The sequence below is a fragment of the Syngnathoides biaculeatus genome, chromosome 4, assembly GCF_019802595.1.
Source record: "Syngnathoides biaculeatus isolate LvHL_M chromosome 4, ASM1980259v1, whole genome shotgun sequence".
Taxonomy (NCBI): Eukaryota; Metazoa; Chordata; class Actinopteri; order Syngnathiformes; family Syngnathidae; genus Syngnathoides; species Syngnathoides biaculeatus.
The window spans coordinates 3,074,800-3,102,650 of record NC_084643.1 but is presented as its reverse complement, the minus strand read 5'-3'; the positions used below and the strand labels follow the sequence as shown (position 1 = coordinate 3,102,650).

Here is a 27,851-nt window from a genome sequence, read left to right as displayed (position 1 = left end):
ATAAGGTTATTTTGAAGGCTTTAATAGGAAGTTGCGCGTAACTCGTGATATTTTTGCTGTCTCGATGCAGCGCCGCGATGGGAGGAGGGCGTGTTGCTAACGTGAGCATCAACGACGAGTTCGGCCTGAAATGTGCTCGCTGCTTCACTCTTTTTTTTTCCTCCCCTCCCTGTTGTCGAAACGAGCGGCCACATGAAGAAGCCAAGGTGCACCGCGTAGTGAGTTTTTCCTCTCAGAAATAGTACCCCCCCCCCCCCGCCAATATTACTTGTGATTTGAGCTACTTTCGGACAGTTTGAATCAAGACGAGTCTCGTTTTTCAACCGAAGTTTAAATTGATTTAACTGCCAAAGGTTGGACTTCGTGGTTGTTCCTTGTTTTGTTTTTTGTTTTTTATCCTTGGGAAGTCTGATCATCACGAAGGACTAATTTACAATTGTTATTATTATTTTCTTTTTTGCTGAAGATGTGACACATTTCCCAACTCGTTTAAGGTCTTTAACGCGATTTCTCAAAGTGATGAAATGAGTTCGAAGTGAATCTGCAAGATGAGTCGAACATCCATGGATTGAAACATTAAACTTTCCAAGTGGAGAAGTGCCTGAAGGAAGGTAAGCAAAGGTGCATCCAGCATCCTCTACAAATATTAAGTCAACTTAAAAAAAATGAAAACAAGAAAAAAGCAGCTTTACTGTCATTGATATTTCAAAAATTTGTTCCTGCCTAAAATATTACATGAACGCATTGTGTCATAGCACCTTAATTCATGCTAACTAACATCCCGTTAGTAATCTCCAATAGTTGTATTTTTTACATTTTATTTCTACCACAACCGTAGCTTTTGAGCGCCGCGTTCCTGGAATTGAAATGGTGAGAAACAGGTAGAAGGGAAATCGTCTTTCATCGCCCCATCTTTTCCAGTTGACTGAGCGGGACAAAAGATGCGCACCGTTGTGATTTACAGGCGCTCGGTCTGGGTGGTGGCAAGGAGCCCTGAGCTGCACAATGGATTGAAAGCGGTGCGGATGGAAAGAGCTTGTTGCTTGCTGTCATTTTCACACGGACGGGAATCTTTTGCCTCCTGTGGCGCTGCTTTGTGCAGTTCTATCCGAAACACGGAACAGTAACAAATCAAGTTGTTTTTTTTTTTCCCCCTGTGTCGATGCGGAATGCGAAAGGCTCACATCATTCCTAACGCCTGTAATCCTTTGTGTTGTACCACAGGATTTAATGGGGGATACCGTCTGACCGCAATATCCGACGTGGTTCTCTCGCTGTTTGCGACGCAATCTGATGCCGAACAGAGGAGGAAAACCACTTCATACTTAAAAAAAAAAACCATAAACAAATCTACACGTTCTTTGTAAGGTGACAAAGTTGTTAGCGGGTTTTGCCTCACAGTTTTGAGGTTTGGAGTTTGAATCTCAGCTCTGGCCTTCCCCGGTGGGGGCTGGATGTTCTCCTGGTGCTTGCGTGGGTTTTCTCCAGGTACTCTGGTTTCCTCCGACATTCCAAAAACGTGCTTGGTTGGTTCATCGATGCCGGTGTCAATGGGAGTGTGAATGGTTGCATGTATGTCCCATGTGATCGGGCGGCAACCGGTCCGGGGTGTGCCCCTTGACCCTAACCAGGACAGGCACCATAGAATGTATGTGTCTTCTTGGTGTACCTTTTTGTTCGGCCCCGTTTAGGAAAATGCTCAACAGTGAAATGGAGCTCAGCGATGTAGTTGCGGTTTTTAGCCCAAGGTGCTCCTCCTTCTCATGTCTGTAAAGTAGCTTAATGGCGCTGAGCCGACCCCCGCGGTTTGGGAGCAGGTGGGACAAGAAGTTACAACTAGCGGCATTTTCTACTCTGTCAACTTTTCTACGCGGGAGCGACCACACTAGTTGCCAAACTGCCTAGCAGCTAATTTGCAAATTAATTTTGTCGTAAGCTCAATTTCTGTCCGCGGAATTTAATATGAAAACCATGACATCGTTTGTCATTAGCAGTTATTGATTCCCGCTGCGGCGGTTAATCCATCCGCAGCAGGCCTCCCGCTCACGAGACCGGCGCTCGGCTCGCGTGCCCACCGCCCGCCGAGCTCATTTCCTTTCGTGCGAGTCAAAGTCGATAGGCTTGCTAAAGTGGGTTGCTGTGCCAACGGTGCACAACTCGCAAATCCATTGTTGTGCAGGCTGGTCCGACGAGTTCCGGTCGGATCGATTGCTCGTAGTCGTATAGTAAAGCGAAGATAACAGAGTGAACGATGAGGGAAGTTCCGAATTGTCACTGTCGGGTTTTTGCTACGACTGTTTTCAGTTTATGATTTGCGACGGGTGACCAGTTCAAAATATTTTATTGTGATGTTTGTTGGGTCCGTGAGAGTCGAGGTGAGAACTGACCAAGTGTTTTAGTCTCGAAAGATCGACAGCGTTCACAAGAACAAGACCAGCGTGGCGTGTGGCGAGGTCTTTATTTTGTTGTCGGATCCTCATCTGCCTCACCTTGAATGTGACACTTAAGTATCGTACTTAGCCGTGGACGCTTATCGCTTGGAAGTGATAATGCTGCTTTCCAATGAGCTGGAATGATTTGAGTTGGCGCTTACAAGGTCGACCTTAAAATGTTCCAGGTAAACATTCCCGACGGCGCTCCAATTATAACCCGATTACGGCAGACAAAATATACTCTGGAGGTGGCCCAGCATTCAAAATTGATCAGAATCTGAATACTTTCCCGCAATACTCAGAATAAGCGCGCATGTAATTGATGGTATGCAGTAGCTGTTGACTTGTCTGACTTGCACACGGGCAGTGTTGGTTCAATTCCCACTGAGTGACAGATGACGGGAATGCTTGTCCGTCTGTTCTGTCCACTGTGATTGATTGGCGACATTGATCAGGGTGTGGTCCGCCTTTGGGAATGAACCCAGTTCTCCACAACCCAAAACAGGACAATCGGTATAGGAAATCGATCTTGGGAGAAAACCGTTGAGTGGGATTCAAGCCCACATTCCTGAAGAGACTGGAGCCGTAACGTTACATGTTCAGAAGAAAAAGACCGGGACCGGGATTGCGGCTGGGAACCCTCAATTACCAGCCCTTTTCACTTGTACTTTTCCGATTTTGCGGTCACTCATAAAAACCCACCGACTGTTGTCAATTCAAGTGATAAAATCAGGAGAAGGTGTTCTGATTTTCGTCTTTGTTTGCTCCTGTGTGACTTTGTGTGTGCGCACACACCTGTGAAAGCGACACTTGCATTTCCCCACCAGTCTGCTTTCCTCTAAGACCGCGGTCTCCATCAGGATTAACACGGATTAACGACAGAGTATTGCTACCGCTGATCACGTCCGTATCTGTCACTAACGTCAGTCGTGGTCCTGCCGTCACACACACGCACGAACACAGAACGTGTGACTTTTTAGGCCTACGAGTCAGGTCTAGAGACACTTGTGTGTTATGATAACGCCATGGTAACAACCCATTATATGGTCCAACGTAACCGATTGCATTAGTCGGTTGATGAGTTTATTCAAGTGCTGCATATGGTGAGACTAGTCCACCAGGTCTTGTGACTACAAAAATTGATGTCATACAGTGCAGTTCTGTGTTTTAACCAAGTTGGAAAATTGTTATGGATCCATATTTTGCGAATTTTCACCACTTTGATGCCGTGGCAGACTTGTGTGCCTGTCAGATATCAGCAGGGTAGCCATGGGAAGTTGTCCAGTTTCACTTTATTTGTCTGAAATGGTTATTTAGGGCACCACGGTGGATCAGATGGAAAACGTTGGCCTCACAGTTCTGAGGTCCCGCGTTCAATCCCGGACCCGCCTGTGTGGGTTAGGGTTAGGGTCCCTGTCCCTGCGTGGGTTTTCTCCGAGCACTCCGGTTTCCTCCCACATCCCAATAAACATGCAACATTAATTGGACACTCTAAATTACACCTCGGTGTGATTGTGAGCGCGGTTGTTTGTCTAGATTGGCTGGCAACCAGTTCAGGGTGGACCCTGGCCGTTGACAGCTGGGATAGACTCATACTGTGACAACAAGAACAAATAAATGCTCTTCTGTGTGAGACCAGAAGGTTAAATTAACCCGTGGCCATTTATACAACAGAATAAAGACTTCCTGCAAGTAGAACAGCTTTGTGTTCAATTAAACAGTCCAAGTTTTCAAACTGAAACAAGATCATCACTTCACTCTTCATGGTTTTTGTAACGTTTTTTTTTCGGCAGTGTAAATTGGGTGCCTTACCTCAATAAAAATGAGGAAATACTTCTGTTGACAGTAGATAGCAAGGTCAACAAAACTTTAGATGTGGAAAATCAGGCATCAGCAGAGGCAGAAGACTGAGGTTTGCCCGAAATATGTTCATCGAACCACATTCATAGAATCTGTATTTTGTGACTTAATTCAATGTCCTTGATTGGTTTCACCATTTCATCTTCTAATTCGATTAGACTATTAACACTCAGAGCAGCAGGGTCGGATTACTGGAGGTGCCACAAATGTACCATCCAGAAGGCTAAGTAAGGCATGACTAGATCCAAATCAATTTGTGTCAGTAAAATCCAGTGAAAGATGGGAGCGCGCTGAGCACGTGTTGCAGGTCTGTGAACTCTTTGGCTCGGGTTTGCTCTCCGGGCGCTACTTACTTTGAGCTAGGGCCGTTCCTGCCACCAAGAGGTCTGCAAATGCGTTTGTCAGTTGAAATTCGGACAAATGTAGAGCTGCTGGACTTAAAGGTCCGGCCTCGGACACCACCAACCGAGTCCTCTGAAAATCCCCTTGCCCTGATGTCGGAGGGAATTGCACGGTTGTCTTCTTCCTCCTTGTGGACCTGCAGTGCCGCCCGCCATGTCTGTTCCCCAGACAATGCAAGACTAGTACTGCCTCTTGGCGGACTTTTAGGATGTTATTAAAAGTTCGTGGAAGCAAACGTGTTTATCTGGATTCGAAAGCTGAATGACGGTTACAGTGGCCGTCAAGATTTGCCGATGATGGCCTGTTGTTTTGTTTTCGCAGAAAGGCAATAAATTTCACTGAACTGTGTTGTTCCAACGCAAATTTTGGATGGTTTCATTTATTTTCAGGATTTGGTGCACAATGATGTTCCTTTGAATAACAACGTGATTTTGCTTTAAAGACTGCCATCTTCTTATGATAGTATTCTGCTGAATGAATGAAGTAACTTGAGAGGAGGTTGACGAGGCCCTTTTTTAAAAATTTGACCATTAAATAGCTCAATATTTTGCTCTATTCTCATATGTGCACCTTTAATAGTCAAAGACTATAGAATATTTGTTCTATATATTCAGTCAGTGTGATTTGACAGGCACGTATGCGCCCGCGCGCCATCGCACTCGGACGAAAAATCACAGGCGTGAAATTTGTTACGAGTAGAAATACATAGATATTGAAAGACGTCACTTATTTTGTGTCGTCTTGACCAATGTTCCCTCTAAGCTGCGCCACTGTGCAATTGCGCACTTGTCGCACACACTCAGCGCACATGAAAACCGATCCAGCGCAGTGAACCACAGCCTGGCGTCTTTTTTTTTTTTAACATGGATGCACACGGTCTATGACAACGAGCTGCTGCTCACCCTACATCTACTTCCTAGTCTGCCGCCCCCCTCTGCTCTTAAAGGGGTACACTCATAATTACAAACAGAACACCCCCCCCCCCCGCAACTTTATATCTGCGGGCATGACCGGAGGACCACACCCTTAACTTTATATCTGCGAGCATGACTGACCACAACCGTACATTTTTCAAATGTGAGTGACCGATATATTTAAAAGCAATATCTATGAGACTGGCTGGAAATCTATTTTCCTTAATCTAACGCCAACGTAGACATGACATCTTTGTGCCAGTTGTTGCTGTTAATTTGAAGTCAAGCATTTGAAAGATGATGTGGCAGATTTGCCAATTGCTGTAGTATTTTACTGTGTGTGATCTCGTCTGGTAGGTTGAGAGATGTCCGACGCTGTGTGACGGACGGCCATGGGACCGGAGAGACGGTGGCTTCAGGCGATCGCCACCGCTCTTGCCATCTTTCTGCTAAGTGAGTATGCTAATACAAGATGGATTTCACTCTTAAATGCAAATATGGTGCATGTGTTTTATAATCATTTGGTTTTTGGCAAGCTTTTACAAGTAGACGGGTCAATAATTCAAACAGCTGTTGTGTACTAAACTAAACCGTACAATACCCTACTACTACTTTTTAAGACAGGGAACTACTACATTACATTACATTCCAAATGAAACCTGATAAATCTTTCTGAAACACACTTGAAAATCGGAATTATCACTTTGCATTTTCATGACTGATGATTTTGATCTTACTATCGTTGAAGTCAGCGTTATATGACAAAGCAAAGCCGTCTCTAGCGGTTGTTGGTCACCATGTCGCCGTCGCTTGGCCAAATTGGCAGCCAAAGTCAAAGCTTCGTTGAGCCGTTGGCACACGTTGTTGTTAAACTATCCAGGCTCGGTGTCGGAAGCGGGACGACGAGCACATTGGCGCAGCTCGCTCTGTTAAGAGGAAGGGTTCTAGCACAGCAATTTGCGTAAATGACAGAGAATTGGGGCCAAAATGCAACTTAAATAACATCTCTGGGTGTGGAATTAGATCAATCTGGGATTTACGCTGCTCTCAACCGCAGGCACGCTTCTTTGAGTGCGTGTGGGTAAGGGGGGTCGGGGGATTGATTGCGTCGGTCTTCTAACCATGTGTGTAACCCAGTGGGTGGTGGGAGGTCGGCTGGAGAGAGCACACGGAGGCCCGCTGCCTCCATCAGAGTATCACCCCTTCCACCCCCTCCACCCCTCCCAGCCCGCTGCGGGATTAAAGTAATGACCAGGCCAGATGAGCAGTAGAGCAAACACTGGCACCCAGTAGCGCACACGCCCACGTGAGCACACGGCGGCGAGGGAGATACGGAGAAGAGGCCACTCCAGGTGCCGCTAATGGGATTGCGGTGTGTTTGGAGGCTTTGCCGCCGTAAGATCTTGTCACCAAATGGCGCATCCTTGTTGGACGTCTCCACTCGGCTGGTCACAGGGAGCGCCGTCGGAAGCGCTCGCCCAACCGCACCTCCAAATTGTGGCTTCAGACTTTCTGTTTTGAGCTCTCCGCTTGGCTAACACTTGTTCTCTCACTCCAAAGTACATTTTAAAATAATATTAGTGCAATAGCAAGCAGTTCACCTCAAGGTGTGACCGCCATTACTCTGGCTGGAATTCAGTCTCTCATTTCCTCATTTTTTATAGTGTACTGTATCGTTTTTTTAACACAACTGGAGCACACTGTTAAATATTTCACCACTGTTGCATAGTTCCTGCTTCACCACCCAAAATAAATACTGTAGTGAGCAAATAAATTATAACATCATATTGTTATAAGAGGAGTCTTCTTGTTCTTTACCTTTGGGCTTCTCCCATTAGTGGTTGCCACAGTGCGTCATCTTTTTCCATTAAAGCCTATCTCGTGCATCTTCCTCTCTTAACACCCACAGTCCTCATGTCTTCCCTCACAACATCCGTCTACCTTCTCTTTGGTCTACCTCTCGCTCTTTTGCCCGGCAGCTCCATCCTCAGCACCCTTCTACCAATATACTCACTCTCTCACCTCTGAACATGTCCAAACCATCGAAGTCTGGTTTCTCGAACCTTGTCTCCAAAACATCCAACTTTGGCTGTCCCCCTAAATGGGCTCATTTCTAATCCTATCCAACCTGTTCACTCCAAGCGAGAACCTCAGCATCTTCATTTCTGCTACCTCCAGTTCTGCTTCCGTTGTTTTCATTCTTGGCTAACTCTTCCATTTAAAATAAGACCAACTCCATTTCTCTCCCCATCTACTCCATGCTAAGACAATTTACCAACATTGCTCCTGAACTTCTAGCCTTACTACCTCTCTACCTGGTCTCTTGGATGCACGATATGTCAACCTTTCTACTAATCACCATGTGAACCAACTTCTAAGGGTCAATTGTAGCCTCTGTGCTTTCCTCTTCCCTTTCTGCCGAAGAATCCACTTTCCTCCTCTTCTTGGTCTTTGTTGATTGGTCCTGTTTGAAGAGAAATGACGTTTGTAAAAGCATTCCAAATAAAGCACTTTATGTCCATCCAGTCTTGCTCCACTCATTTAATTTGTATCATGAGGAATATCAAACAATCCCAAGGAACTGGAAAGTCATTTTTCAGTTCTGCGCAATGCATCTTGGGATATATTTGATTTTCTAGTGAGCAGTATTTTTCATTTCTTTTTGAGAGGCTTTCCAGAGCGCTACACTCACTACACATTGGAAGAACACTACAAAATGACAAAGTCACGATACTGTATAGGGAACTTTGTGGCCAGGCTGTGATACAGGACGCGGGCAGATATTGCGTGTGTCTTGTTGTGTTATCTAGACGAATTGGTATTTTCTCGTTTTTACAGATGCGTCTCAAGGTTTGCCGTCAGTGGTTCGTGGCAGAGAGGGGGCCTCCGCGGAGCTGGGCTGCAGTCTTGCTTCAAAATCCAAGGACGCCGCCAGCCCAAACCTCTTCCCGCTCCACGTGGTGGAGTGGGTGCGGCTCGGGTTCAACGTTCCCATCCTCATCAAATTCGGAGTCTACGCTCCTCGAGTTCATCCCAACTACAAGGGTGAGATCCTTTTATGTAGCGTTAAATCTTTTTCTGAAGGACATTTACGTCCATAAATGTCCCTGAAGGGAAACTTTGAAACTTCTGAAATTGGCCATGAAGCCTTTTGTTAGCTGTTTGAGTTTTATTTTGCACACATTCACAGTCATTCAGCATTACAGCAGGTATTCAGTGTATAGATTTCCTCTCTGCCACAAAAGAACAAGCAGTGGGAAAAGGGGCGAGAATGCTTATGGTTAAAAGGAGGCAATGAAAGGGGGTGGGGCAGCTCTGCAAAGACCGAGGGGGAGGGTGCGAGAAGCGCAGGTGGGGGCTCGGCGCTCCGGTGGCAGTGTATTTTTTTTATTAGTATGCAGAGGGGTGACCCAGTAAGAGATTGTGAGTGGAGGAGGAAGGATGAAGCATGGCGGATAATGGGAGTCTTCTTGCTGGAGCCCTATAATCCCGCCATTGTCTGCCCTTAAACAAAAGACAAAGAGGGGTATCACAACCTCCCTTTGCTTCACAAAAACCAACAGGACCACTAGGAGAGCCAACATGGCATACTGTCCCAAATAGGTCATGAAAATGCGCCGGAACGCTCATGTTCTTTTTCATGTACGCTACGCTCGTCGGGCAAAAACAGCTCGGCCCAAGTACGAAAGTCCCCGCGGGGGTCGTAGCGCGCGCCTTTGCGGAACTGAACGAGGCTCCATTGGTGGAGTGCACGGACGGCCGCAACCAGGCTGCTTCCACTGAGCATTTGGGCTACATGTTGGGCACGTTAGGCCCATAACGACGCTTTTGTCTCTGAGCAGTCATCTGATGCTTTTGCAACCCTAACGGAGTAAATAACATTCTCCGGCACCGTTTGGGATATCCCAAACAGCCGTCCTGTGTTTGTTGTTATCTGCTTTTGAGCTTCACCCGCGTCTGCTTCAGATCCTTCTGCCCCCACCCCACGCCCCACCCACTGAAGGCAGATGGCAGCATGTGAAGCGTGTCAGCGTTGGTGCTCAAATGTATCTTACCCTCAAATTACAGTGTTGGGGGTTTTACGATGACTGTTGATTTGATCGCAGTTTCCAGAACGTTGTCCCTGCTTGTCTAAGAACGGCAGCTTAAACCGGGGTGTTACTTCTAGTTTGAAGTTTAAAATCCCTAAAAATAATTATAAACGTAGAATATCCTTCCTCTTCAGAGGTGGATTTACGCAAGCGGTATGTTTATGAAGTTTATGGCGGCACTACGGCGCCAGACTAGACTACGTGGAGCTTTGTGGTCCACCTTCGGTACACTCGGTGTAGGTAAATAAAGCTATCTAAGCCTCTAAAATTCCGCCACGTCTGCTACTTTGTCTCACACTGCCGTCTCTTAAAAGTAACATTAAAGAGCGAGCAATATCCAGCGCGATTATATGAAGCCCTGAAATGGATGTTTTTGCTATTGCATCAGGTTTTTGTGAAGACTACAGGACGGAATCCTTCCTGTGACCCTTTTTAAGACACCAGTCGTAGTGAATCCGAAAGCTATTAGCATCCCTCAACCCTCTCGCGTTTCACACCCTGCATGCCCCGCGGCGCTGAACATCAGTCAACACACAGGAGAGGAAACGGCCACATCATCTCCGACTGACACGCTATTATAGTCTGTCTGAGGTGAATTGGTTGGGGGGGGGAGCGGGGGTCTGTCGGTGTCAGGCAGGTTTAGTGTTGCGGGGAAAGATCAAATGGCTCCCGTCCGCTGAGGAAAATCATCGGAGACGGCGAACAAAAGAGTTCGACCTGAGGCTAGGACAACAACGGGAAAGCCCCCAGATCTGCGTAGGCCTTCATTATACTCTCGGTGGGTCTTTTGAGCACGGGAGAGGTTCTGGAATTTCGCACGCATGTCCGTCGGCATGGATGCCAAAAAGACTTCATCACATGAAGCGAGGAAGTCCAAATACTCAAAAAAAAAAAGAGAACTTAAATGATCAAGTCCATGTAAAAGTAGACTCTAAACTCTCCAGCTTTGTCTACAAGAGCTGATCACGGCGAGTCTTAAATACACACTGAAACTATCAAAAACTCGACACGGGTGAAACAATTCAAGCTGGGAAGGGCACGGAGCGCTCAACGCTAACAACAAACAGCACTCAAGTGCCGTGTTTCCCAACTTTTGTTGAGCCAAGGAAGCCGTTTTATGGCCGAGACATCTCGCGGCACACCACGGGCACAAAAATGCCACAAAAAAGTACGGATAGTGAAATAAAGATGATCTCGTCTTAATTAATTCACAATTTGACTTAGTATAAAATCTGGGCTTGTTTAGTTGAAGTGTTAGGCAGTGGAATACGAAAATGTGAAAAAAATATTTCAAGAACACAATAGCATTATGACTAAACTTCTCTATTCATATGCTTTCGGTATCATAATATACAGTAGCCTATACAGTATTATTATTAACAAGCATTCTGCAGTCCTCAATTCATTTCAACATTTCAACCGGCTAACAGAGCGCACCTGGTTATAAGCCTCGGTACACAGAAAGAGTTTAACGCTAGCGCCACGCTAAATCCTAGCGTTAAAGTTTAACGCTTAAGTTAAGTTTAAGAGTTTAAAGCTAGCGTTAGCGTGGTGCTAGAGTTAAACTCTTTCTGTGTACCGAGGCTTATAACCAGGTGCGCTAACGCTAGCGCCACATCACCGCATAAACCGCAGGGTTGAAAGTGTGTGAAAGTCGCGGCTTGTAGGCCGGAAATTACGGTAGTTTCTTCGGACCAAGAGGATGCCAATGTAATACCTTTTTTTTTTTTTTTTTTGCTTTGGCCTGAGCATAAAAACAACATGTTGGTAAGAATTTTATGAAGGAAAGCTGTGTATTCATAAATGTGTCAGACATTATTTAGGTGGTGCGAGTGATCAAAGGATGATTGAAGACCACACATTTTGTTTCAATCATGATGAAAAGTTCTTTTTTTTTTGGGTGGGGCAGGGGGCTTTAGTTAAGTAGTTTAGCCTCAGCATTGCATAGGTGTTTGGAAGCAATAATCCATATCCCGTGAGGTGAATTTAGTTGAACATGTAGTAAATGATATTAAACAGTAAATAGTTTGCTTTTGTCGCTTTGAGTGAAAATCACAATTGAAAAAGAGAAGCTCTGCAAATGGCGGGGCTCAGAGCAACACCAGCAATGTGAAATTGATCCTCTATATCCTGCAACAACCTTTTTTTTCCCTGCTCCAACTTTTCCAAAATGGTGTTGAGCAAAGCTGCCAAGTCGCTCTGCGACTTTTCGTTTTTCGCGGATCACATTTCCGAGGATGAGCGTAGACCAGAGTCGCGGAAGCTCCAATTTAAGGAGAATAAATATTCCTTGATCGTGTCGGAGCGTCAACGCTTGTGGTGAAAGTTGGCACGTGAGGCGGGTGTGCCTAACGGCGCTGGACAGAGTGAGAGGGGCAGAGTTAACTGTAATCTAGATCACGACAAAGAGCTATTCAGAAGAGGCTTAAACTGATTAGGGGGACGGGAGGATTGAAGAGGGAAATTTAGGGGAACGCGAGGGGGGAGCTGTCAAAAGCGTGGGGCCGGGTCCCAGACTTATGATTGTATTCAAATCAAAACATATCCCACAATCCACCTCTGCCCCGCTCTCTTACGCACAGACGGACAAAGAAAAGCAGTGCTGATGCGATTCCAAACTACCGTAATTTCCGGCCTACAAGCTGTGACTTTTTTTCCACACGCTTTGAACCCTGCCGTTTATGCGGTGATGCGGTGCTAGCGTTCGTGCGGCGCTAGTGTAAGAACACCTGGTTATAAGCCTCGGGACACAGAAAGAGTTTAATGCTAGCATGGCGCTAGCGTTAGTGCAGGACTAGCATTAGCGCAGAACTAGCATTAGCACGGGGCTAGCGTTAGCGTTAAACTCATTCTGGCAAGGCTTATAACCAGGTGCGTAGGCGTATAACTCGGTGATAAATAATCTTTCTTCCTTTGTTTCTATAAAGTCATTTACAGAATAATCTCATGGAACTGTGTTTGAGTCCAGTTTTGTTGTCAATTGACATCTTTTCGTTAGATGGAACACTACAAACGTGGCGCTTTTGTTTGACCAGACAGCAGATAGTTCATGTATTTGATAAACTGTAAATTTGAGGATAAAACGGGAAGAACTGTGGAATTCTTTGCTCTGGTATGTGAGTTCTTCACACGGTGAGAATTGTAGTGGAGGTTCAAAGAACACCTGTGAAAAGACCTCTCCGTCATCTCCACGTGGATGCGCTTAAGCAAGACCGGACCTGTCTCGCCGTGTCTGCTGGTTCAGAGGGAGAGGAGCAAGAGGATGAAGGTGTGCTTATAGGGGATGGGGGTGGGGTGGGGGGCTCATAGTGTCAGCCGTTCCGTCTAATAACGTTCGTCCCTGGAGGTCGAGGGAGTGGCCAATGTGTCTGTGGGGGAGCTGGACAGGTCGTAAGGCGTCACCTCCTTTCGGTTGTCGGCGGATTATTGATGGTCACAGTTTGAGTAACCTCTCCACAACCTCTCGTTCACTTCCTCGGCGGTTGTTCTTCTCGTGTGATTGATGATTGTTGGTGCTCGTGTTGAAGTATTTCCTTTGTACGTGGGCGCGGTCCCATGTAATACAGCTGAAGAGAGTCGAGGCGGTTCGAGTTCTGGTTTGAAGACGAGAACTCGAAATGCAGAAATGAAACATTTGTCGGTCAATTTGTTTGTCTCTTGGCTGAATTAAAAAAAAAAATAAAATGAATGCCTCGCTCTTCTGATGGGCTTCAACGTAACAATACTTCGGTTTGAAATCCAAACGTGTTTCCCCTTTGTGTAATTCTCTTAATGTTCCTCCTGGGTGTTGGACAAGCCCCTCTCCACGCAGCCCGTATTCCTACACCGACTGAATTCAAATGTAAACTACTGTCCGCATTTTCCTTGGTCTCGTCGCTATGGTAACGAGCGAGAATGTGGAGCGGGGGGGGGGGGTCTGTCGTGGTGGACAAGCGCGAGGCGGGAAAAGGGTTAAACGCCCGACAGAGGAGCTGCAGTCCCTCGGTGGTGAATTTTTGAAGATCAACACGCTGCCACGTGACGCTGAACCCATGAGATCAGCACTTTTTTTTTCCTTTTAAGAGCTGTTAGCCATAAGAGTATTAGTTTTGTTTTTATGATTTTCATGTCGGTGTTTTGCTCCCAGAGTGCAAATTGAATTTCATTCCATATCCAAGCCCACAGCGAAATAAGAGCAACATGCCTGAGGTTTTCCCCTCACCTGTTTATCGTGCACATTTCTTCTCTCCCTGAGCTGACCTTGGATTCAAGGCATTAGTTTGATGGAACGTTTGGAGAGGCGAGCATTGCCCGTCCGCGGCTTGACGAGTTCAGTCAATTATTAAACGTGACCATTAAGCACAGCAACAGGGCCCGGTCAGGAATGCGGGGTTAATTATAAGCCATTGTTGCCCGTCTACACTCGCAGCGGGAGTTTCACCCTGTCTTGAGGCCGTGTCGAAAGTTAAATGAATTTCATGGCTTTCAGGCTCTGTTCCAGACCATTCTCCCTGAGGGCGAGTCAAAAGTGAAGATATTATTTTCCTTTGCGCTTTGCTCGCTTCAAGGTTGGATGGCATTATGGCCTTATTTTCTCATTCATTGGTTGTCTGACTGTTTTGCCTCAGCTTTAGAAGAGAACATGAGGTGATGTGCCAATAAATATAATTCAAAAGTAGAAGATTTGGCTTGAATACATTGCGAGGGAGAGTAAAAAAGGAGTAAAAATATAACAATTATCCAACATGAGCCAACTTTTTTCCCCTGCAAGCCAGAATGACGCAATGCCGAAAAACCTCCCAATATGTACCGTAATTTCCGGCCTACAAGCCGCGACTTTTTTCACACGCTTTCAACCCTGCGGTTTATGTGGCGATGTTGCTAATTTCAGTTTTTCTAACGGCCGCAAGGGGGCACTCGAGGGGAAAGGGTAAGGGTGAGACCGGTGGAATATATGTGCCGAGGAAGTGACTTATACCGGCCCTGTTAGCACTGCGCTAGTGTTAGCGCTGTACTATCGTTAGCGTTGTGCTAGCTTGTTGCTGCTGTGTTACTGGCTTGTCTCAGTGATATTTACCCGTACGTTTTATTTTAACTGGCCCTGTTAGTGTTAGCGCTACCATTAGTGCTGCAGTAGCGTTAGCGCCGCGCTCGCGTTAGGGCAGGGTTCACCAATGTGGTGCCCGTGGGCGAATGGTAGCCTGCAAGGACCATATAAGGCGATCGGTGCTCACGAAGTAGCTCTCAGCCTCAAAAAGGTTGCTGAGCCCTGTGTTAGGGCTAGGGTTAGCAACGCGCTAGCATTGGGGCTAGCGCTAGCGTTAAACTCTTTCTGTGTACCATCTTTCTTTGTCAATATCTCGTGTTTAAATGTGGGTTTCAATGTGAGCACTTGCGGCTTTTACACAGCTGCGGCAGATGTATGTACCAAATGGTGTTTCCGTTACAAATGTACTCGGTGAGGTTTGTAATCAGGTGCGCTCTGTAAGCTGGGAATTACGGTACTCTGTTTGTGGCGAAACTGCTTTGGCCAGGGGTGTGAACATCGTGTGTGTTTTGTGTGTTTCCCCCTCCTGTCGTTAAAAGGCCCGAGGCCTGAAGGGGTAAAAAAGAGTTCATTGAGAGAAAGAATAAAAGGAAAGAAAGCGAGGAGGGGGGTAACTTCAGGCTGCGGTCACCAGGCAACCAACAGATCAAGTTTCAAAGCCTAGATGAGAAGTACAAGAAGTACACGGAAGGAGGAGAGCGGATTGCGGGCGTTTCACAGCCAGAGATGAAATAAATGTGCGAGCCAAAGTGGGACAGCATGGATGTTCGCCCGTGCCAAGATGTTGCGCGCAGGTTAATCGATCGGCAAAATAACCCGCAACTCTTTTTGTCCAAATCCTTAAAATTTCAGCCTCTGAGCAGAAAACCTTGCCCAATTTCTGTAACCCTTCCTGAAAATAGACCGATTATACTGGGTTGCACACTTTTAGGAATAGGCTTCATCACTTCCCAGGACCCTTGTGAGGATAAGTCGCAATGGAAATGGATGGAGGGATTTTTGCCCAGACCAAATACCATCCGTCCATTTTCTGTACCGCATTTTTTCATTTGTGTTGGATGCGTCCTGGAGCCAATCAGTGCAGTGCAGTTATGTTTTCATATCATTTCAATCTAACAATTTATTACATAATTTAACAATTGGCACTGATTTGAGATACATATTCGATCTGGTATCGCTCCTGATTTCCTAAATGATTAATTATCAGTTCTAATGCTTTTTTTTTGTTTTTTTTAATGACTGGGTGTGGCCATTGTGCAAGGATGCCTGTAAGCTCCACTGGTGCATGTGCTGACTGCGGCCGTCTGTCCGCCCGAGCGCGCTGACCCCCCCACCCCTCCTCTCTCGGGACCCCACAGGGCGGGTCTCTCTGACCCGCGGCGCCTCCCTGCTGGTGGAACGGCTGACCCTCGAGGACGAGGGCTGGTTCGAGTGCCGCATCCTGCTCCTGGACAGCAAAACGGACGACTTCCAGAACGGCACGTGGACCTTCCTCTCCATCACAGGTGCTTTTACGCAAACAAAAACCACGTTCACATTCGGGTACAAGATGAGTGCAACTTGTGTTCTATGCTCGGTTTAAGAAATTGGAACAATAAAAATTTGCATATCCTGAAGGTCTTTCTGTTCATGAAAATATTAGTTCACTTGTCCTTGTACAATTGTGCCACAAAGCAAGTGACGGTTTTGAATGTGACGAGTAGCTTCAGTCAATGAAATTCCCAAAACGTTGTGTGTGCAGACCTGGTGAACAACTACAGGAAACGTTTGACTTCTGTAATTGCAAACAAAGGCTACTGTACCAAATATCAATTTTGGTTTTCTCAGGTGTTCAAATACTTATCTGCAGCTGCATCACACAAATAAATCTTTAAAAAATCAAACATTGTGATTTCTGGATTTTTCTTTTTAGATGATATGTCTCACAGTGGACATGCACCAACGATGAAAATTTCAGACCCCTCCATGATTTCTAAGTGGGAGAACTTGCACTATAGCAGGGTGTTCCAATACTTATTTTCTTCACTGTATTTTGATCTTAGTTGGTCCCAGAGCGGCACGGATCAGAAAGACAATATGTAACAACTACGTTTCTGTGGGAACTAGTGGTTTGATCCGTGGTGTTTGTTTCAGCTCCACCGGTGTTTATCAGGACGCCGCCGACTTTTGTGGAGGTTCTGCTCGGAGACTCGCTGACGCTCAGCTGCGGCGCGCACGGCAACCCGCGTCCAACCGTCGTGTGGCACAAAGATGAGAGCCCCATTGACAAACACGAAAAAATCAAAGTGAGGCGGCAGACTGCATTGCATTCATACGTTTTAATTAAAACGTGAGACTTCTGTGAAAGTAGTAACCTTGTTATTCTCTCGGAACAAATTGCTTTGATTTCTGTTCAATAACCTTCTCGTCCGCAGCTTTTTTCTCACTTCCTTTTGTCCTCGGGCACGTTCTTTATTTCTTTGTCTGCCAGGTGCTCAACGGTACCTTGTCATTGGCCTCAGCCACAAGAAGCGTTTCAGGAGTGTATAAATGCCACGTCTCCAACTCAGAAGGCAACCTGACGCACGCGACGCAGCTACAGGTCAAAGGTGAGGATTGGAATGAAAAGAAACAAAGGTGATCTTGTCAGTTAAACATTTGCTGAGCTTTGCCAGTTAAACCAGAATGGAACTTTCCGACTGGCGATCTTAAGGTCCGTCCACCTGAGCTACATTTGCCATGTCCCACAAGCTTCCACGTGCGCTCTTCCACGAGCCTTAATCCATCGTAGACACTTCGTTAACTGTGTTTTAGGCTTTGGAAAATGAATCAGTCCAGCAGGATATCTTTCATCAGAATTGCACGTTCAACAGGCGCATCTGAGGACCGTTTTCTTGGTAACGTTAACTTTTCCAAGCGCACGCGACTGACAACCGGCATTGCTTGTGAGACAATGTGCCGAGAGGGGTGTGTCAAGCCAGGGGTTAAGACAATGCGGCCATCTGATTGCTATTATTGTATGAGTGATCGACAGGTCGGAAAGGTCCGTTGAAATACAGTACTGTACTTGGAAATGCAGGACTCTAACCCAAACTAAACAGAAAATTCCATTTTAACCAGTGGCCCGTAGTGCCCCCTTCAGTCCATTTCTGGACTTTCCACCAATTCTGGCGCTGCACTTTTCACATTGGCGTCACTTCTCTTGCACTTTGCCAATGAAGGTCCGCCAATCATCATCATCTCGCCAGAGGACACAACTCTCAACATGTCCCAGGATGCCGTTCTGCAGTGCCAGGCTGACGCTTACCCTTCCAACCTGACGTATGAGTGGATGAAACAAGGACAGAACGTTTACCACATTGAGTGAGTCTATCTTGCCAAGTATTACATTTGCCTTCATCTGATTCCATAGAAAAGTAAAAGATTACTCTCAGAAATACTCACACCTGGCAAAGCCTTGACAACACAATTATTTTACAGATTTCAATTAAAAAGATGTTCATTCTGATCATGGACTTTTTTGTGTGTTTTCTCTTAGATCCATGAGGTCCAGAGTGAAGGTTTTGGTGGACGGAACGCTTTTGATCCCTAATTTAATCCCGGAAGATGCCGGAAACTACACGTGCATCCCGACAAACGGAATACTGACTCCGCCCTCGGCCTCGGCACATCTCAAAGTGCAACGTAAGAATTCGTCCGCGTGAAAGGCAAACCGTCGTTTACTGCCATCTCTTATTTTTGCTGCCAATTTCTGACTCCACGGTAGACCCCGCTCGAGTCCTGAGAATGCCCAGGGAAACCTACTTGCCCTCTGGCATGGAGGGGGTCATCATGTGTCCCGCCCAGGCGGACCCACCCGTGCTGTATGTGAACTGGACCAAAGATGGGAACCTTTTAAATCTTGACAATGTAAGTTGTGAGATGTTAGACGTGTGTCCCCTTCAGAAGTTGAGAGATGATGTGACATCCGCGACCTAACTAGTTCCCAGGGTGGATGGTGAACTCCGAGGGCTCGGTTTTCATCGCAACAGCCAACGACAACGCGGTGGGCATGTACAGCTGCACCGCATATAACAGCTACGGCACCATGGGCCAATCTGAGCCCACCCGGGTCATACTGCAGGTACGTGAGGCTCCTCGTGCGGCACTTGTCTTTTTCTGCGCTTTTCCCCCCACACTTTGTTGTGTCTACATTCCAGGATCCACCCACGTTTCAAGTGCCTCCTCGGCCCGAGTACCTTCAGGAGGTGGGCAGAGATTTGGTCATCCCCTGTGAAGCCACTGGCGATCCCGCACCCAACATAACATGGAGCAAGGTGCCCATTTTTTGCTGACAAACCTACAAGATTTGTACAAATGTCTGTTTTTTTTTTTGGTTTTTTTTTGTTATCGATTACATCTCCCCTTCCAGATTGGTTCTGCTCCCCGTTCCCAGTACTTTGTGTCGGCTAATGGTTCCCTGCTGCTGCAGCCTCTCAGTAAAGACCACCACGGGGGCTGGGAATGCTTGGCCTCCAACCGCGTCGCAACCGTCAGTGCGGGCACTGTCGTCATGGTGCTGGGTAAGTTCCGCATTTTCTGCACTATAAGGCGCACCTGAAAGCCTTTAATTTTCTCAAAAGCCCTCGGTGCGTCTTATAATCCGGTGCGCCTTATATGTGGATCACTATTGAGCCTTTAGTGCAGCGTCATCTAATGGGATGCATTACATAATCCTCAACTGTAGCATCTATTCTATGCGCCTTATAATGCGGTGCGCCTTATACATGAAAAAAGATTTAAAATAGGCCATTCATTGAAGGTGTGCCTTATAGTGCAAAAAAAGTAGGTCCGTGCCACAATAAGTACCGTAATTTCTCGAAAATAATGCGCACATTTTTCCCAAAATATTTTCAAAAAATGAACAGAGCACATTATATTTAGGTACGGATGAAAAATAAAAAATACAATCACATTGTATTGTTGGATACAGGTACAGAGAGTGGTAAAAAAAAAAGGTATACATATACATTTCGATATGATATTCAATGTCTTATGTTACACATTTATATTTATTACGGTAATGTGCGCCCCCAACCTGAACTCTATGACCTCCTCGGGGAGCTTGCATTTTACAATTGTTAGCGTAGCATGTCTATTCTCAATATTTAAGGCAAAAAATGTTTAAGTCAAACAGTGTTAAATATTTATTTAGGACTGTAATATATGTTATCAACAGTATTAATAAAATGTTATTCCATCATTGAGCATTTATTTTAGTCGGTTGAGGGATTCTATTCTGACAATTGCAGGGACCAGGACAAGCGTGTCCTGTGGCCTGTCCCGAGATGATATTACGGCGACATCAGCACCTGCACAGTGATTATTATTAATGATTGTTGTACAGACAGTTTTTTGAAAAACAATACAAGTATAAACCTAACAAAACCTAAATACAGATAATTCCCAATATTTTGAGCATATGGGTAGCAGCAAATTGGTGGTGCGCATTGTACATTGGTAGAAGGGTTTTCCTGATTTTTTTTAGGTCAACTTTGGGGGTGAGCATTATACTTCAGGACGCATTGTACATGAGAAATTACAATATTTCAAACGGATGTCTCGCGGGGTTGTTCATCAGCATGTGTTTCTGCGACTTTTCACGTACCGTTCTGTTTGTTTCTCAGGTACCAGTCCCCACGCAGTGTCTTCGGTGTCTGTAAACACGGAGATCAACCAAGCTAATGTGTCGTGGGTGCCCGGCTTTGACGGCGGATACACCCAGAAGTTCACTGTGTGGTAAACAGCGCAGGGCCCGAATATTTTTACTTGTCATCTTGCAACGTCGATGTCCAGTGGCCAATATTTCTCATTTTTAAAAAAAAAAAAAAAAAAACAGGGTCAAGCAGGCATCAAGAGGAAAACACGAATGGGCGTCTTTACCTGTGCCCACATCCAAGAACTACCTGTTGGTCAGCAGTCTTCTGGCTGCGACCAGCTATCAGTTCAGTGTCCTACCTCAGAATAAACTGGGCTCTGGACCCTTCAGTCAAATTGTCACTGTAAGAACCCAAGGTCCGTGAATATTTCTGCAACCCTGCCGTTTTTAACCACTTTTGTATCAGCGTGGGCATGAATCAATTTTTTTCTCTTCCTTTTCCTAGCCGTGCCAACCGAAGCCCCGACTGTCATCACCACGCTTTTCGCGCTGGAACCGCCCACAATCTTGTCGGCTAACCGGACCGGGCAAGGTGTTCTCCTCCTGTGGTCGCCTCCCGCGGATCCGTCCTCTCCGCTGACAAGTGTTGTGCTGCAAGCTCGTCGGAATCAGGGCCAGTGGCTCGTCCTCAGCAGCAACATCGGCGCCAACGAGACTGAAGTCCTTGTACGGGGGCTGCTTCGCGTAAGGCGGATTTCTTCGAGTTTGGGGTTGCGTGCACAGACGCTTTTTGATTTCGTGCGTTGTTATTGACAATTGATTGATTGTTGATGCGAAAGTTGCTCAAGACGAGTCAATCGGATCTTTCTGTCTCTCAGGACTCTCGTTATGATCTGCGGCTGCTGTCCCGCAGCAATCAAGTGCGCAGCGAGCCAAGCGATTTTGTCAGTATATCGACTGCAGGTACGGTAAATGACGGAAGTTCATGTTTGCATTTTAGTCCAATATACGAAGGACAACTTGACTAACTAAGATCTGACTGACGGGGCAACAGGGATGGAGGTTTACCCGCTGAGCACCGGTTTCTTGGAGCTGGTCCCTGGGCCGCTGCTGGCAGGCGTGGTCGGAGGCGTGTGCTTCCTTTTCCTGGCCATCGCGCTCTCGATGGTGACGGCTTGCTACATGAGAAATTGGAGAGAGCGTCGACGCGCCAAGAGACAACAAGGTCAAGCAGCCTTGAGAAATATACGTGGGCGCAAAACAGTGCATCAGCTCTTCACTGGAGATGTTTTTTCATTGTTATTATTTTTTTATGTTCTTGTCATAGATGTTCCATCTGCTTTCCGGAAGAGTCCATCTTTAGAGTAAGTGCCCCAATTCATTTAGTGTGTAGTTAAATGTTAAATTGTGACTCATGTATTCAATATATTTGCTGATGTCTGTTTTAAATTACCATCATTTTCATCATTATGACTTCATATTCGGTCTTTTTCTCCCCCCGCCCCTCCACCTGTTCAGTGGTCGCTCTCCTCCCCGCAGCCCGGATAGCGTCTTGAAGCTGAAGCTGTGCCCTCCTGTTCCCTTCTTCCCGACCTCCTCCTCACACTACGATCGCTCCTCCTTCGATAAAGGCAGTCGAGGAGAATACCAAGACCAGCGCAAGCAACTTTTGGCGAACTCATCCCCGCCACCGCATTACACGCTCTTCGAAAGCCACTTGGGCTCGCAGGCTCCCTCGCCGACATCTCTGGAGTCCATTCACAGAGGCCCAGATGGACGTTTCATAATCCAACCTCTGATCGAGAGCTGCAGCCCCTCTCACAAAAAAAATCTGAAGGACATCTTGCAGAGCAACGGTGGCGCGAGTGGCTCAGGAAGCAACCGGACATCATTGCGGGACTCCCCAAAATCCAGTACCTTGAGTTCCGACAAGGACGAGAAGAAGGATTCTCCGCTCAGTGCGGAGGTCTTGGCACTTAGTAGGCCTTCCTCGTCCCCTGGAAGAGTGCGGGCCATAGCTCGGAACCTGTCCCGTCACGGATGCTTTTACTCCGACGATGAACGTGGCTCGGAGAACCTGCTGGAAAGAGCCAGCTTCTATTCAGACAACAGCGAGAAAAAAAACTGTGATTCTCTGACAAGGTATAGCGGGGCAGCCCGCACTGAAGACCTTTTCCCCATTTTGTCAAGGAGAACCTATATTTTGGATGGAGATGCGGGGAGACCGCAGTCCTTAGGCTATCAACCCATGGCCAGTCTGCTCACCGATGATGGGACACTCATCACACAAGTTGACAGCGAACTGGAGAGCGACAGCATCAAAAAGTGCATCCAGCTGGCCAAGGAGAGGGAAGAAATGGAGCGTGAGCTCAAACGCTGTACCACCAAGAACACGGACCAAGATGATGGGAAAGAGAACCCTCAGTGTAGCACAGCCAATCCAGATGAAGACCCCGTGTGGAAACCGCAAGATGTCACGCTCCGTCAAAAGCACAAGCCCTCAGGCCACACAAGTCGGCTCGCGGACTATCGACGGGCTTGCTACTTTGGGAGCACCAGTAGCCCCACGGACAGAGTTTCTACTTCTCGCATTGACTGGGACATCAGCCCCGTAACAGCCGTAACGAAACTCGTTCCGGCAAAGAGCCAGTGGGTGAACACGTCAGGAGTACTACAGCGGTTACAGCGTTCTCATTCGGGTGCAGAAAGTGCGGAGGACTCTCTCGGTGTTGGTTCGTCACACTCTCAGGTGACCCAGAACACTTCCCTTCCGTCGCCTTCCACAGACGTGACGTTTGAAAACCCCACCGTGCGATGTTTAGCGACATCGCCCAGAGCCAAGTCACTGAGTCCTCACAGGGGTCGGGATATGTGGAGTAAGGCCAGACCGCACGGTCTAAGGGAAAACGCCGTCGGGGGTGCTCCCTCTCGCTCCAGGAATTCCTACGCTTATGGCACTCGGAACTGGGATTCGGCTTCTCAAAGTCCTTTGGTCTACACGAAGCGTCCTGAAAGTCCACCTTTTACTGCTTCAACATCATACACAGCCACAAGGGATCCCAGTCCCTCCGCTATCGCTACCTTACCCTATGAGCATCAAGTTCAAGCAAATGCCAGAGACGGGAATCATAAAGGCTCCGATGAGCATCAAAACTTGGAATCAGAAAGAGAAGGTGTCCGAGCACGCTCCAGGAGGAGTGAAAAATGTCTTTTCTCCGATAGTCCCAGCCCAATGTCCACGTTGACTCTTGTAGAAGAAGCTGAAAGTCAACCATCCCAATTTGCTATCCCCAGGATGTCCGGACTGTTCAAGACCAAGCCAGCTCCGTCTCCTCCTAAAATGTCCTCAGTCCAGACGAGCGCGATTCTGGAATATTTGAGCCTCCCGGGTTTCATTGAGATGAGCGTAGATGAACCTGTGGAGGAAGCGGAGGTTGCAGACACCGCTGGACAATATTTGAAGCAGAAATCTGGAGACTCCTTCGTGGCTAAACCTGATGTAGTCCCGAAAAACTGGGAGGTTCATGTCCAGGAATCTGCAGAAACCGAATCAACTAAAATGAAGGGTTGCTTTGAAGCATCGCTTTTGCCAGAAAAACATGGCTGCCAGCCTCTGGTTCAAGCAAGGGAGTCGCTACTTCGCGTAAGGTTTCCGGACGACAGAAGACCACTATCAGTCGCCCCAGAGAAAACCAGCAAACAGCTATACAATGAAAAGACACAGATTCGCGCTGAGAGTAAAAGCGCCGAGTCCAGACTGGGCTCCAGACCAGCTCACACTTTGCTCAGTGCCGCGAAAGGGATGGTAGATATCGTGTCAAAACATTCTCCCGGCTTTGCGGACAGCAGCGAGCCTTTATCAGAGCCATCCCAAAGACAAACCTCTCAGGGCAACAGGACCAATAACATCGCATCGCGAATAAGTCAGGCCCCGACGCCATTTCTGAAGAAATCCTTCAGCGTCGGCCCTTGTAGAACTCTCTCAGGTGCGACACCGCCCCGACCGTTCCTGAAGAAATCCATCAGTTTCGGTTCCCCCAGATGGGAGCACTTTGAGACCCCGAGGACATACATCTCGGAGAAATATTACTGGGATGAGTTCCCCAAGCCGGATGTCAGAGTGAAGTCCTACAGTTTAGATCGCAGTCCATCTTCCTTTCTCAGACCGGGTCCTTCCTGGAGAGAGTACATCCCCCTCAGGCGTCCCACCATGGGGAGCTTAGAGAGACCCCCGTGTGCGCAAAGATCCAGTCCTTCCTACTTCACTCCTTCCATGTGCCCACCCAGAGAAAACTCAGTGTCGCCAATGTCGGAACACTGCGATCCACGAAGGCATGCGGCAGTTTTCACTGATTCCTCGAGGTGGTCGCCCTCCTATCCAGACACGCTGAGGTCTGCCCAGTACAAGTATTTCCCCCTGTCCTCCTCCAACCCAATCCCCAGTTATCAACCCTGGCCAGGACCCAGACCCGAGAACATCAGGCTGATGGACCCCAGAACGGGGCCGGCGAGGTCTTACCTCCCCAGGGGTCTCAGCTGGCCCTCACCCTACGGCGTGCCTTTCCCTCAGAGGGAGGGGGACCCTTACAGACAAGCAGAGCGGACGATGAGGAGGGCGGGCGAGACCGAGCCCCAGGAGGTCCGAGAAGGCGCGAGGGCCAGCTACGCCAGTCAGAGCAGCGGGCGGGGCAGCGCCGGCCTCTTCCGCCAGTCACTGTCCATCACTCCCACTCTGCTCAGCTCCCCCGAAACCACCGAGGAGGGTCAGCGGCACAGAGCTGAGAGGAGAGCCAAAAGGTGAAATCTTACCGAACGCAGAGAAAACACCACAAACTGGACTTCGGTCGCGGCGGAGGGTTTGATTCTTGTTGCCAAAATGATTCGGAATGATTGTTTTCATCTCACGTCGTGTGTGCGCTGTCGTATCGTTCTGACCTTTCGCTTTTGTGTATTCCCGTAGAAGGAACACATCAGTAGATGAGAGTTATGAGTGGGATTCTGCTGACGCGTGTGTGGACTCTGAAGTCCTGGAGGCCTTGAGGTTTGACCAGTCGCAAGCAGATTTGGCGACAAGCGGAGGGAGGCTTGCGTGCGGTCAACCTGTCGGCCTCCAGGACCCGAGAACTGAAGGTGATGCCCCGTTTCTTGATGTCGTTTTCTGACGTGTTGCATGTGCCAACGCCAGTGGCGTTAAATGTGGCGGCGCCGCATGTGCTTGCCCCTTACGTGCTGTGATTGTGTTGAGCTTTTTCCCCCCCATGACCTCCATCCGTGTCCCCCGTGCCCTCCCCCCAGCCTTCCCGGCAGTTTCCGACCCGCCTCGCAGCCCGTGCCGCCAGCCCCTTAGCGAGGCACGTTTCAACGCTCTCCGGCAGGAGTACCGTGAGTACCGGCGGGCTCAGAAGTCCGCGCGTTCCCACGAGTCCTACCCCGCCCCTGGACACGATTGGGACTCTGACACCAACTCGGCGCTGCTCTAGAAGCAGAACTCGGTCCGTCACTCTCTGGCTGTGTTTCTCCGCCTTGATTTTTCCCTTCATTGCTCGCCTGCCTGCCTCTCGCCTGTCACTCACACCTTTTTACAGTGAAGAAAATAAGCATTTGAACACCCTGCTATATTGCAAGTTCTCCCACTTAGAAATCATGGAGGGGTCTGAAATTTTCATCGTAGGTGCATGTCCACTGTCCGAGAGATCATCTAAAAAGAAAAATCCAGAAATCACAACGTTTTATTTGTGTGATACAGGTGCAAATAAGTATTTGAACACCTGAGAAAACCAATGTTAATATTTGCCTTTGTTTGCAATTACATAGGCCAAACGTTTCCTGTAGTTGTTCACCAGGTTTGCACACACCGCAGGAGGGATTTTGGCCCACTCCTCCACACAGATCTTCTCTAGATCAGACGTGTTTCTGGGCTGTCTCTGAGAAACACAAAGTTTCAGCTCCCTCCAAAGATTTTGTATTGGGTTTAGGTCTGGAGACTGGCTAGGCCACGCCAGAACCTTGATATGCTTTTTACGGAGCCGTTCCTTGGTTTTCCTGGCTGTGTGCTTCGGGTCATTGTCATGTTGAAGGACCCAGCCACGACCCATCTTCAATGCTCTGACTGAGGCAAAGAGGTTGTTCCCCAAAATCTCACAAAACATGGCCACGGTCATCCTCTCCTTTATACAGTGCAGTCGTCCTGTCCCATGTGTAGAAAAACACCCCCAAAGCATGATGCTTCCACCCGCATGCTTCACAGTAGGGATGGTGTTCTTGGGATGGAACTCATCATTCGTCTTCCTCCAAACACGGTTCGTGGAATTATGACCAAAAAGTTCCATTTTGGCATCAAAACTTTCTCCCACGACTCCTCTGTATCATCCAAATGGTCATTGGCAAACTTAAGACGGGCGTTGACATGTTCTGGTTTAAGCACGGGAACCTTCCGTGCCACGCGTGATTTCAAACCATGACGTCTTCGTGTATTACCAACAGTCACAGTGGACATGCACCTACGATGAAAATTTCAGACCCCTCCATGATTTCCAAGTGGGAGAACTTGCAATATAGCAGGGTGTTCAAATACCTGTTTTCTTGACTGTATATTCAGCGCATTTGTGCTCGCAGGCAAATTGCCTAAAAAAATGTCGTTCTGTTGTTCAGAGCAATACTTCAACGCTGTGATTCTTTTTGTTTCCACAGGTGCTCCTGAAACAGACGGCAAGTAGCAGACGCCAGCGGGGAAAAACTTAAAGGCAAAAGCTTCAATCGTCCGTTCGAGTACGCGTTTTGTCACCTCACGGCATCGTCTTGGTTTTGTTTCTGCTGAGAAGGGATTATTATATATATATATATATATATATATATATATATATATAGTCATAAAAGCTCATGCAACTGTGTTGGGTTTTTGTTGACAATCAGACACACCAGAGAAACTAAAGTTACAAACAAAAAATTGCAGCTCACAAAACGATGAAGGTGTCATTTCAGGTTAAGATTTTTTTTTTTTTCTGTTCAATTCAAAAAATGAAAGCTTATGACAATTATTTTGTTCCAAATTGGAAATGTGTTTTGTCCTACCCTTCCCCCTAACTACTGACATTCTTGAACTCAAATCTAATATAATTAAAGTTCTTAACCTTTTGTTCAAGCACCTCAGGGCTTTTGGTCATGTTAATAATAGTTCTTATGAGTAAAGACAATTTTTTTTTTCTCCCTTTTCATCTCTCGGCACGTTTATCTGTCGCGACGTGCAAATATTGCATTCTCGGCAAAATGTAACTGGAATGTATTTATCGTTGAATGACAACTCAGTAATCCAGGAAAATGTCGTTTGCCTTTTTTCTGCTCTGAGCTTTGCTCACGGTTTTTTTTTTTTAAGTGAGTTTTAATATGCAAAAATGTTTACAATTCACTGATGTGAAGACAGCACTGTGAATGATGAATGAATTTGTATAATTTCTGTTATCGTTATTTTTCTTTACAGAAAAAATAACAAAAGCTGATTTGGTCACATGG

The 27,851-nt window shown here is 47.1% G+C and overlaps 1 protein-coding gene across 4 annotated transcripts; it reads left to right on the top strand.

The window, feature by feature from the left end:
• The first annotated feature begins 80 nt into the window (after positions 1–80).
• igsf9b (immunoglobulin superfamily, member 9b) lies at positions 81–27,184 on the top strand. 4 transcript variants are annotated; one of them, XM_061818257.1, is made up of 23 exons: positions 81–218; positions 495–611; positions 5,966–6,061; positions 8,447–8,653; positions 16,084–16,230; positions 16,859–17,010; positions 17,196–17,313; positions 17,926–18,067; positions 18,243–18,388; positions 18,471–18,613; positions 18,687–18,827; positions 18,904–19,020; positions 19,116–19,266; positions 20,371–20,482; positions 20,583–20,758; positions 20,848–21,086; positions 21,221–21,305; positions 21,397–21,567; positions 21,670–21,706; positions 21,861–25,139; positions 25,303–25,472; positions 25,638–25,834; positions 27,033–27,184. In XM_061818257.1, exons 3-22 carry the CDS (start codon positions 6,001–6,003, stop codon positions 25,820–25,822), a joined length of 5,979 nt encoding a protein of 1,992 aa, XP_061674241.1. In that variant the 5' UTR covers positions 81–218; positions 495–611; positions 5,966–6,000; the 3' UTR covers positions 25,823–25,834; positions 27,033–27,184. The 4 variants fall into 4 exon arrangements, with proteins under 4 accessions (XP_061674241.1, XP_061674243.1, XP_061674244.1 ...); XM_061818258.1 differs by having other exon boundaries at positions 88–206; XM_061818259.1 differs by lacking the exon at positions 25,638–25,834 and having other exon boundaries at positions 27,033–27,183.
• The last annotated feature ends 667 nt before the right edge of the window (positions 27,185–27,851 follow it).